We start from the raw sequence: 12,478 nt of genomic DNA, 5'->3' as shown, positions 1-12,478 counted from the left end.
AGGTACTGGGAATCTGGTTAAAGTTGAGGGTCACATTGATTCCAGTCAATATCAGCAGATTCTTGAGAACAATGTTCATGAATCAGTGACAAAGCTGAAGTTGCGCCGGGGCTGGATCTTTCAACAAGACAACGACCCTAAACGCTGCTCAAAATGTACTAAGGCATGCAGAGGAACAATGTTTTGGAATGGCCAGCTCAGTCCCCAGATCTGAATATTACTGAAAATCTGTGGTGTGATTTTAAGCAGGCTGTCCATGCTTGGAAACCAGCAAACCTGAGATGTTTTGTAAAGAAGAATCATCCAAAATACCTTCAACCAGACTCATTGGAACTATAGGAAGCATTTACAGACTGTTATTTCTGCAAAAGGAGGATCTACTAAATATTGATGTATTTTTTCTGTTGGGGTGCCCAAATTTATGCACCTGCCTAATTTTGTTTAAATAATTATTGCACACTTTCTGTCAGAGCCGGCCCAAGGCATACGCCAACTACGCGGTCGCTTAGGGCCTCCACGCCACCAGGGGGCCCCGAGAGCACCGAGACGTTGTGATAAAAAGTAAATATATACATGAAATTAAAATAATATTGAATAATTTAAACGAAATTGTATTACACCCGAAAAAAATAAATTCATTTTGACTAAATGCCAATACTAGGTTAATTGATGCCTCCTGTTGGCTGCTGCCACCGTTGGGCAAATTTAGATGCACCGCTTGTGTCAGGTGGTCGATGACTAATCGTGAGGAAGGAAGTGAGTGCAAGTCATGTCTCAGAAAAGAAATTATCCCTCTGGAGCGGAGAAAAGAAAAAAGAAGAATTTGGAAGACGAGAAAAAAACAACAAGACAAAGGTAGGTTTGCATGTCCAATATTACAATTTTTGTTGTCATTATTTGCTAAATGCTCCGTTCGTTTAGTGTAAAGTGCTTTAGGTGTCTTAAAGTCAGAGGCGATTGCTCTAAGACTGCAAGGGAAGCTCAGCTTCCCCTAAAATGTCAAAAAAAATAAGTGATCAAATATATACTGTTGTGTGTACATGTCACTGACTATGCGCTACAACGCGCTCAACTTTTGTTCAGAATCAGCTTATCACTGGTAACGACGCAGCTTTCCTCTGACTCAAACCCGCAGCTTCACAGTGCTTTAAAAAGTGTAGCGACACAAAGCATGCAGCGAAACGAGACGAGTCATTGGATAAATGCTGGGCTTTGTCCCGCCCATTGGACGCTCAGCGTGTCTCGGGGTCTGTGGGGCAGTGGGCTGGCCTCGGCTGGGCCGGACGCTCAGCTTCTGCATGATGATTGGATGAACTGTCTGAGGCTGAATCCCTTTTTGATTGACAGTGAAATGGGCGAATCAGCGATCCTTTGGTGTAAACATCCGTGGGAGCATTTTCATTCAGTTCTGAGTTGAACCGGAGATTTTCATAATCCTCGTAGCGGTATTTTCTTTGTTAAAAATGACTACCGACAAATCGAGCTTCTATTTCTGGTGTGTGTGGGTTTTTTTTTTTTTTTTTTGGTAGCTGCTTGTGTTTGGAGACTGACTTCTATCACAGTTTCTGTCCCTACCGAGCAGCAGGTGCTGCTGAGCTCCTCCACCGTCACAAAGCTCTCACAGGCGGACACACTTCACACTAGCCTCGCGCCAGTCCCAGCTAGCTAGCGAGCTAGCTAGGTAGCAAGCTGCACATAATGGTAGACAGTTTGAATGTTGTGGACCGGATTTTGGCGAAGCCATTTGATAGTCTTCCTTACGAAGAAAAACTTAGAGTTAAACAGCAGGGCAGATCAACTCCTCATATTAATTTGGTGCAAAAGGTGGGGAAAAGTAGCTAAGCTCTTAATGGTTTGCAGGCCAAAGTTAAAGCAATAGCCACCAGTGCAATGTTTATGCATTGCTATGCACACACATTGCTGTTATGTTGTGGATTTCTATGTTCATTTTGGAGATTATTTAAGTATTGTATTTAATTTTGATTACAACTTTATTTTTCTGTAAGATATTGTGAATGTCGTTTGATTCTATTTTGTATTTGGATATTGAACATTTTGCACACCATTGCACATCTGAAAGAAATTAAACTATTTAACGTGTTTACTATAAATGCAGTCTCCTGCCTGCTGATGTTACTTTCAAATAGTTAAATTAATGAGCCATACTTATACATCACTCTGTATGTAGAAGTTAATTAAAACATATTTATGAGTTTGCTACCCCTTTAAGGTTAAAAACAAGAATGACACCTGTATGATGTAAGATAATTACAAATAATGCTAATGATTGTGGGTATGTTACACACAACAGTGTAGCCTATGGAATAATGAGGCATCTGGTGCTGAGGTGATGGTAGGGGGGCCCCCAAATGAAATTCTGCTTAAGGCCCCATAAAGGCTTGGGCCGGCCCTGCTTTCTGTAAATCCTATAAACTTCATTTCACTTCTCAAATATCACTGTGTTTGTATGCTATATGATATATATATATATATATATACACACACTAGCTGAGTTACCCATTCTACGCATGAGTAATGAATTTCAGTCTTGTCATTGTATATTTCATGTCACTTTATTTAAGGTGTAGTAAGTTGCTTTGCATTGTGTGTATGTTGTCATCATTAATTTTCATAGAGCAATTTGTGACATTCATGAGGCTCAAGTGAATGATGATAAAAGGTGATGTCATATCACTGCAGTGCTCTGGCATGCCATATGCAGCAGGTACATTTTAATTGAAAAAAACGCAAACCTTAACTCACACATGACACGCGCTGGCCCATTCGGATTGTAATTAAAATACACCCTAGCCAGCCTCCACTACTTAGTAAGTAAAGTGTTATGCTTGCTACCTGACCTGAGTAATGCGTAAACTGTGAAAATAGGGGCTCCAGTGAGCGGGTTGTGATCTGATATATAAGGCTGCTGACTATGTGTCGGTGTGTGTGTGTGTGTGTGTTTGCACACGTATGCTTTCAAACTAAGGGCCCAGTGACCCCCCCCTTTGTGCCCCCAGTCACCATACCAAGTTTGGTGTTGATTGCTTAATTACTGTGGCTGTGCATAGTGAACACACACACATGCACACTCACTCTTTATATATATATATATGTGTGTATATGTCATTTATGATTAAAAGCAACACTACTTCACTCATTGATTTTATTTACAACATTTTGACCGCAGTTTCAATATTATGATGAGAATTATCACATTGATTTGTGAATATAATATTTTCATTTAGTTTGCATTAATTTTCTAAACTTGCTTTCTCCAATCACAGTCAGTCAATTTAAAGTTTCCAATTTATCTAACCTGCATATCTTTGGAAGTGTGAGCATAGGGAGCACATGCAAACTCAATACAGAAAGGACCAGGCGGGAAGTGATCTCAGGACTTTCCTGCTGTGAGGCGACAGTGCAAACCACTAATCCACCATGCCACCCTATTTGTTGGATGTTTTCTTTTTTGTGAGAACTTTCTGGACCTGCTCTTTTCATACCCACTGCACACTGTGCTGCTTCCCCGGTTCAAAAAGCTTTGTCAAGGCCTCAGTGTACGATTGTGTGTAGATTAGGTGTTGTGGAAGAAGACATGGCTTCTACCTAAGCAATACTTAATTGCCAATAAAGTCAAAAAGAAGTTCTTTTTAAGATGATCCATCGATTCTGTCCAACTAAAATGTATATTACGAATATGTTACAGAAAGATATTGATGTGAATTGTATTTTCTGTCTTAATTCTCCAGAATTTGTTGTGCATTTGGTTTGGAACTGCTCCATGGTGAAGACATTCTGGCAAAACCTGTGTAGTTTGTTTCTGAAAAGACCAATTTAAAAAATGGTTATACTTCAGAAGAATGTATTGTTTGGTTTCCTAGAAAATAGAACACAAAGTAATATCTGTATTTTTGCAATAATTTTGTTTAATGGCCAGATACTATATTCAGAAATGTAAATTCACTACAGTCACATTAGCTACAAGTGACGGAGGCAAAGTGGCAACTTGCCATTCATTTTCAATCAGAGCAGCTATGTTGCAGTGGCAAGAGATCTGCCACCAGTTAGGCAGGGCCATAGTAGACCTGCAATCTATTTTATGCAAATACTGAGCGATGTGACATGGCAACTGCCAATAAGAGTGACTAGGCAACGTGACATCAGCTGGTTGTTTGCTTGAACAAAATACCCCAAGATGGCGGAAAACACGCCGAAACAGCTGTGTTTCTGTATAAATCTAGTGTTTCTCATATATTTTGTATAAGTTAGTGAGAAATTAACACTTCTAAATCTAAAAACTTATTTTTTTAACCAGATAGCACCTCTGAAGTGATTTACACACACTGGGAATGCCCATCAAGCGACAATTGAAGCCAAAGCCAACTGCTTGTTGCTGTCGTTTGTAGCTAATGTGGCTGTAATAGAAGTCTGTTTTATGGAAATACTGAGCAACGCAACGGTGACTGCCAGTCCAAGTGAAAAGGCATTGTGATGCCAGCTGCCTGGTGGAATATGCTTCAAAACCATACTGTCACAAGCGCCGCTAGCTTAGCTTATCGCAAGCGAAAAGTGGACGCTCTCTTTTTGGCCAAAAACTATAGTTTTTTTGTATATTCTGTGTTAGTACGCGCTTGCAGCCAACATGCTTGATGAATTCCTGCGCAAAAAGTAGTTCCCAAACAATGCTGTAAATTTGTGATGACAGTGCATTTTCATGGGTAACAAAAACATAGGGAGTATATTTGGCACAAGAACTTGTGTATCTCGTGTGTTTATATGCCTAAATGATTGTAAGTCAAAGCAGCATCTTCTCATATTGGCAAATTTAGCGGTGGGTCAGGCGAAAGTAGTCCGGCGAGCTATCCCACAAAGAGATGGCGCTCCAAGCGTGGCACCCTGAGCAGGGTGCTTCAAACTTCTTATATATTAATAAATCTAATATGTTTCTCATATATTTTCTATATGTTAGTGAGAAATAAACATGTCTAAATCTAAGAATGCTGTTTTTATAACAAGATAACACCTTTAAACTCACAATACATGGGGATGTAGCAGGTACGCCTCAGGAACGCGCATCAAGCGACAAAACCAACTGCTTGTCTCCATCATTTGAAGCTAATATACCTGTAGCTTGAAAGACCATATTTTATTGACTTCTGTGAGTAATTTAAACATTACATTTTTTTTTCTATTAAGTGCTCTCCGAAACCAAAAGCTAGCCACAGCAGTTTACCAATTTAAATGTTGTTGTGTCGATCTACTCCACCTAGCATATAATGTTTAACCGTTTTATGGTGCTCTGTATTGGTGTTCTGGTTATGTCTGGTCATCTGATCTATGTATAAAATACATTTATTTTAAAAATAACGTTCGGTTTGATTTGAAGCCCCCTCTAGTGGTGCTTTCAGGAACAGAGACGTGGATCTAGTGTATGACTTGGGCTCACTGAGCTTGCCTCACCTGAAGACGACAATCATGTTTACAGAGTTTGTTTTTTTTTTTAAACTTTATTGAAATTAACAAACAGAACAGAAGAAGGGAAGTCTAGGAGTATCAAACAAAAAATATTATTCATTCTCTTTAAGGAAAGGTACAAAAGGTTTTCAGCTGTTGAACTTACACTTATAACTTTTTTGCCTGTAGTAATAAAAGGTTAATCACAAAATACTACTTACATTTTCTAAAAAAAAAAAAGAAAAACCTACATTCTCCCATAATAAAGTAAAGTCTCTACAGACATGTTCAATGATGAATTTACTGAAATCTTGCCAAAATTTACGCGTGTGTGAGCGGTATCATGTTTGCAAAGTGTCACGTGACGTTTTAAGGAAATGACGTCAGTTTGTCAGGAAACGTCCTCTGTGCGAGTGTAAGTTTGAGGATGCCTCGGATCCGGATCAAGACTCTGCGCGCGGTGATCGAGGAGCAGCTGTCGGCCGCCTCGGCGGAGATTTTCCGGCTGCTGACGGAACGAAGGAGCAGCGAGGCGGAGGTGCTGAAGGAGCTGGTTACCGAGCGGCTCTCTGCCGCCGTGGAGCTCATCTTCACAGCCTTCCGCCGGATCCGAGACCAACCCGAACCTGAACCTCACGACGCAGGTCTGGACCCGTCCGTCCGTTTGTTTGTTTGTTTCTGTCCGTTATCTGTTGGTTTGATCGTCGATCAATGCAAAGTAACTGATTAACAGTTACACCACAGGTAAGTAAAAGTAACCTGAGATGGTCTGTAACTAAGTACCACTGACTGAGTCACTAAAGACTGTTTTGATTAGCTCTGAACAGGCCTTTTGTCTGATGAAATTATAAAAGAAACCCTCATGATGAAAGCTAAGGAGCCTTAATTAAAGCTTTGAATTAGTTCACTGTCAAAAACTGTCCATTAGAAAACTGTTACATCTTCAATCAGGTGTCTAATTGTGTGACGTCACTTCCTTTGTGATGCCTGTAATGGCCCCAAACATCAGTCAATCAACAACTTTATTAATCCCACAAGGGGCAGTTTCATTTGAGCAGTCCGTTTAAAAAAAACAAAAAAAATAAAATAAAATAACTATATATAACAACAATAAAACTAATTACTAATAAAACTAAACTAAAACTAAACATTCTCCTAATTTGCTGCAAAGAGAAAGAAGTTGGCTTTTTTGGCTGGATAGATGAACCCTGTCCGATCCAAGATCCTGAGGCCCATTGGTACCCGTGCTTATGCCCAGATTATGTAGCATGAAGTAAACAGATTCTACGACTCCTCCGGAATGCCCATCCATCGCAGGTTACTTCCCCAGCCAAGATTGGGGCCTATTTCCAGCTGGGTGGATTGAGGCAATGCAGATGAAGATTCTTGTTCAAAGACATAGACGGGTAGCCTGACCAGTAATCCAACCCAGTACACAGCACCAGTTGCCTGGGGGCAGTGTTGCCACAGTTACTTTGAAAAAGTAACTTAGTTACTTTACTGATTACTCAATTGTAAAAGTAACTTAGTTACTTTACTGATTACTCAATTGTAAAAGTAACTAAGTTAGATTACTAGTTACTTTTTTAGTTACTTTTCCCAGCTGCCGACAACAACCCTCTGCCACCTCAACATGACAATGATACCTGTTTTGCCAAAACTCACTTTATAGTCACCCTTTCTTGACTTCAATGAAAATAAATACTTGTTTTATAAAAAGTAAAATAGACATCTTTCTTGACCTCATATTTAACTGTTGACAGCACTGTAACAGTAAAACTTGCAATTTTGAGCCTACATTGTTTATAAAGGTAACTATTAAATTCTAACATTTTTCTAACATTTAAATTCTCTCTAAACATTTTACTTGTCGAAATTATTATTATTTTAAGCAATATTAGTTGTAGTAAAAAACGGCTTCAAAATTGCACCTTTAATCTAGGGGTGTTGTGAGGGGGGCACATCCTTGCCCCACGCCCCCATTCCATCTGGATTCGCCCCTGCTTTGGCGTTTGAGCACAAAGAATGGATAACATTTATTTATGCAGAAAACATGACCAGATTTACAGGTAAGAAAGTTTTATTGCGTTTTCACATCATGTGGTCCTCAGAAAGAGAGTTTAGGTGCATTTGAGTGGAAAATAGTGTTAGTTGTTGACGCGTCGCGGAGGATCAGCTGTTCTTAACGACCAGATACAGAGCGGCTCAGCTCAGAATTCTAAATAAAGGACGAAAAAAAGTATAAAAATGTCTTTGTAAAGTTCAGTGCAGGTGTGCTGATCACCGCGCTTTAAGAGGTGAGGACGAGTCGAGCAGCTGCAAAAAACCGCGGATGAAAAGCTCACAGCTCACTGAAAGTGGGCAGTTCAGTCGAACCCCGACCTCCTGCCCACGGACCAAGTTTAATGCTGTTATCGACCCACAATGAAAAATAATAGTAACGCACAGTGACATGGAGAAGTAACTTTAATCTGATTACTGATTTGGAAAGATTAACGCGTTAGATTACTCGTTACTAAAAAAAGTGGTCAGATTAGAGTAACGCGTTACTAAGTAACGCGTTACCGGCATCACTGCCTGGGGGGCAAGGGTATAAATCCAGTTTCAAATCAGATTAGTAAATTCAGTTATTCCTTGATCCGGGTTTTGATAAGCACCAAGTTTCACTTTATAAAAGTGAAGGATTTGGTCCATGTGACGACAAAGAAGCTAAATCTCAGGACTCTGAGTCCTCCATCCGTCATGTGGTCAGGTCCAAGTCACCTCATTACTGCAGCCTCGCTATTGCCGCATCATTACTGCCGCCTTGTTATCCTTTCCTTGTTATTGTCACCTTGTTATCCTTTACTTGTGGTCATTGCCTTGTTATCGTTTTCTCCTTGTATCCTTGTTATCGTCACCTCATTGTCATTTCTTTGTTGCCCTATCATCTCTTTATCGTCATCTTGTTATTGTCGCATTGTTGTTGTATCCTTATCATAGCCTCCTTAGCATTTCTTTATCATTGCCTCGTTATTGTTTCTTTATTGTCGCATTATCATCTCGTTATTGCCACCTTGTTATTGTCCCCTCGTTGTTGTATCCTTGTTATCATAGCCTCCTTAGCATTTCCTTATCGTCGCCTCGTTATCATTTCTTTATGGTTGCCTCGTTATTGTTTCTTTATTGTCACATTATCATCTCTTTATCACCACCTTGGTATTGTCGCCTCGTTGTATCCTTGTTATCATAGCCTCCTTAACGTTTCTTTACCATTGCCTCGTTTTTTGTTTCCTTATTGTGGACTCGTTATCATTTCCTTGTTGACGTATTCTCTTTTTTGTTACCTGACTGTCATTTCCTCATTATTGTTTCATTGTTATCATCACCTTGTTATCGTATCTTTGATATTGTCTCAGTCACAAGTATCGTCAGTGATTGTAAGGTGTTGTGGAGTGAATCATTGATGTGGAGTTTTGTTTGATCAAAAATAATGTGCAGTGCTGAACAAACCCTGATTTTTCTTTCTTGTGTTTTGTGACTGTTACAGAGTTCTGCCTGTCGGTCGGCATCACAAACGAAAGCCAAACACAGCAGAAACTTGCTGCAGATGAATCACAGAATGAACCACCGGAGGGTGTGTGTGATTCAGATCTCTGGCCCTCCTCTGCGGACGGTCCCGTCGGTGACAGTGAAGGTGGGAACGGCATCAAAGCTGCAAGCCGCCATTGCTGCGGAGTGTGTGGAAAGTGCTTCGACAGAAAAGGCTTCTTACTGAAGCACGTGGAGAAGCATTTGAAGGAGTCGGACCATGTGTGTGGGTTTTGTGGTGAACATTTGGATTCTGTTGACAGTCTGAAGACCCACCTTCAAAGCCACAGAGAGAGCAGCCGCACCTGCAGTGTGTGCGGCAAAAAGTTTCCCTCCATTCGTGCCCAGGAGACACACCTGAGGCTTCACACTGGAGAAAAACCTTTCAGCTGCCACGTGTGCGGCAAAAGCTTCAGCCAGAAAGGAAACATGGTGACACACATGAGGATCCACACGTCGGAGAAACCGTTTGAGTGCACTGTGTGCCACAAGGACTTCAGCCACACCGCATCCTTAGAGCGACACATGAGGGCTCATGGTAGCCACAGCGCCTTCAGCTGCACCGACTGCGGGAAAAGCTTCGCCAAGAGTGCCGAGGTGAAGCGACACATCCAGATCCACAGTCCCAAGTCCAAAGACAAACCAGTCCTCAAGCAAAGATCCAAGACTGTGAGTCTGACACCCTCACACTGCTGCAAGGTGTGTGGAAGTGCCTTTCACAATAAAGGCAACTTTGTCCGACACGTGGAGACTCATGTGAATGATCTAGAACATCGCTGCGGCGTCTGTGGCGAGCAGTCTGAATCCGTTGACAGTCTACACATCCACATCCAGAACCACAGAGAAATAAGCCACGTGTGTGACATCTGTGGCGTCAGTTTTCGTGACATGGAGATCCACATGAGGACGCATTCTGGCCAGAAACCGTTCAGCTGCAAAGACTGCGGCAAACACTTCCCCAGAAAAGGCTCACTGGAGAGACACGAGAAGCTCCATGCCGACGAGAGGCCATTTATTTGTGAATTCTGCGGCAAAACATTTGTTGAAAACGCTGTCCTGAAAAGACACATCAAGAACCACTTGGGCGGGAAATCACGGATTTATTCCTGCGACGTGTGCAGCAAGACGTTCACCATGAGCCAACATCTGGACGTCCACAAGAGGATCCACACAGGAGAGAAACCGTACACCTGCAAGGAATGCGGCAAGAACTTTCGTCAGATCGGAAACCTGGATTCTCACATGAGGATCCACACTGGAGAGAAACCGTTCATCTGCAGCCTGTGCGGGAAACGATTCCGCCAGAAGATCTCATTGGAGACTCATGAGAGGTTCCACAAGAAGGAGAAGCTGTTCAGCTGCCAGTTGTGTGAGAAAGGCTTTGTGCAGAAGATCGACCTGAAGAGACACATGCTGACGCACACGGGCGAGAAACCGTACCGCTGCAGCATGTGCGGGAAAAGCTACCAGGAGAAACGATCGTTGGACTCGCACAAGAAGGTGCACAGCAGAGAGACTGCTGCCAAAGATCAGAATTCAAACGCCCCAGGAAACGACTGCGTCCAGCCAAACCTCATCAGCCTATAACTTCTATGGGATAGAACATTTAGTAACATAAGCCCCGCCCCTTTCATCTGTTCTACAATAAAAACTGAGCAATTAAACTTTGGATTTTAAGCTTACTAATTGTGAATCTTCTTAAGATTTAGTATTTTGTTCAACAGCTCCTTGTCAGAGGAGGTGGGTGTTTATGATATTCTTTTTTTTTTTTGTTCATGACAGAAAATACAAAGTAAAAAAAAAATTCTGTTGACCTTATTGTTGTGATTTTGTGAGGTATTCGGGTGCTGTCACAAATGAATCCTATGCATTGATTGACAGCTGTCCGTCAATTCCAAACTCCATCAGCAGGTGGAAAGACACAACAACCAGTCACACCGAGAACCACATTTGACATCATAGTCCATAAAACAGGATGGAATCTATAGCTCCACCCTCTGTCTGTTCACCTTTGGTCTCCTCCTCCCTGTGTGTTGACCTTCAGGCTCCTCCTCTTCCTCTGTCTGTGGACCTTCAGGCTCCTCCTCTTCCTCTGTCTGTTGACCTTCAGGGTCCCCCTCCCTATCTGTGGACCTTCGGGCTCCTCCTCTTCCTCTGTGGACCTTCAGGCTCCTCTTCTTCCTCTATGTTGTCTTGACATTAGGTTTTTCTGTAACTTTAATATCTGTAAAGTACTTGTTTGATCCTGTTGCAATTTACGGGACAACATTTGTCATCTGGCCAAGTGGTTAGTGCACTTGGTTTCGGTGAGGAAGGTTCCCGGTTCAAACCCCACTCTTGCCACATTTCTCCATGTAATGTAGAGTTGCGTCAGGAAGGGCATCCGCTGTAAAACTTGTGCCAAATCAACATGCACATCCACCTTGGATCTGCTGTGGCAGCCCCGAGTGAAAACAAGGGAGCAGCCGAAGGGACGTACTCGTAGTATCTTAAAACATTCATCCAAAATCAGGAGGAAGAAAACAAAAACACTTTTTTCATGTGTTTAAGTCAAAGATTGAGGATTTAAATCTTATTTTTCTCAAATTTTTCTTCAGGAAATGAACTTTTTGTGCACAGAAGAAACCTTTTACTTCAACTTGTGATAATACTGGCGGCTGCCTCCATGGCAGTGAAATCCCTGGGTGGCAGAAATCCTGCGGTGTTAGCAAGACCTTTTGGACTATAACATCAAGGTCAGTTTTCAAACTTGACTGAGGTCTTGACCTGATACACATTTCCTGTAAGCTTGGTGACCCTAGGCTTGTCCACTCTAGGTGAATCGTGTTAAAACCCCACTGTTGACCCCGTCCACCCAGCTGCTGGGGTGACGACAATACCCCTTCAGGCTATTATAGGCGTAAGGGTAAAAATGGAAACAAAGGTTTTTACACATTTTTTCATAGATGTTTAAACATAAACAATAAATCAAAATTACATATAAATTCTATATAAGTTGAAATCAAATCAATTTTATTTATATAGCGCCAAATCACAACAAACAGTTGCCCCAAGGAGCTTTATATTGTAAGGCAAAGCCATACAATAATTACGGAGAAACTCCAATGGTCAAAACGACCCCCTGTGAGCAAGAACTTGGCGACAGTGGGAAGAAAAACTCCCTTTTAACAGGAAGAAACCTCCAGCAGAACCAGGCTCAGGGAGGGGCAGTCTTCTGCTGGGACTGGTTGGGGCTGAGGGAGAGAACCAGGAAAAAGACATGCTGTGGAAGAGAGCAGAGATCAATCACTAATGATTAAACGCAGAGTGGTGCATACAGAACAAAAAGAGAAAGAAACACTCAGTGCATCATGGGAACCCCCCCAGCAGTCTAAGTCTATAGCATAACTAAGGGATGGTTCAGGGTCACCTGATCCAGCCCTAACTATAAGCTTAGCAAAAGGAAAGTTTTAAG

General features: G+C 41.8%; 1 protein-coding gene across 2 annotated transcripts; it reads left to right on the top strand.

The window, feature by feature from the left end:
• Window positions 1-5,833: 5,833 nt before the first annotated feature.
• On the top strand, window positions 5,834-10,688 carry LOC117502162 (gastrula zinc finger protein XlCGF57.1-like). Of its 2 annotated transcripts, none has more exons than XM_034161195.1 (2): window positions 5,834-6,086; window positions 8,981-10,688. In XM_034161195.1, exons 1-2 carry the CDS (start codon window positions 5,882-5,884, stop codon window positions 10,609-10,611), a joined length of 1,836 nt encoding a protein of 611 aa, XP_034017086.1. In that variant the 5' UTR covers window positions 5,834-5,881; the 3' UTR covers window positions 10,612-10,688. The 2 variants fall into 2 exon arrangements, with proteins under 2 accessions (XP_034017086.1, XP_034017085.1); XM_034161194.1 differs by having other exon boundaries at window positions 5,834-6,098; window positions 8,984-10,688.
• The last annotated feature ends 1,790 nt before the right edge of the window (window positions 10,689-12,478 follow it).

This window comes from Thalassophryne amazonica, chromosome 20 (genome assembly GCF_902500255.1).
Source record: "Thalassophryne amazonica chromosome 20, fThaAma1.1, whole genome shotgun sequence".
Classification (NCBI taxonomy): Eukaryota; Metazoa; Chordata; class Actinopteri; order Batrachoidiformes; family Batrachoididae; genus Thalassophryne; species Thalassophryne amazonica.
Note: the sequence above shows the minus strand (reverse complement) of the source record. Positions and strands in the feature narration are given on the sequence as shown.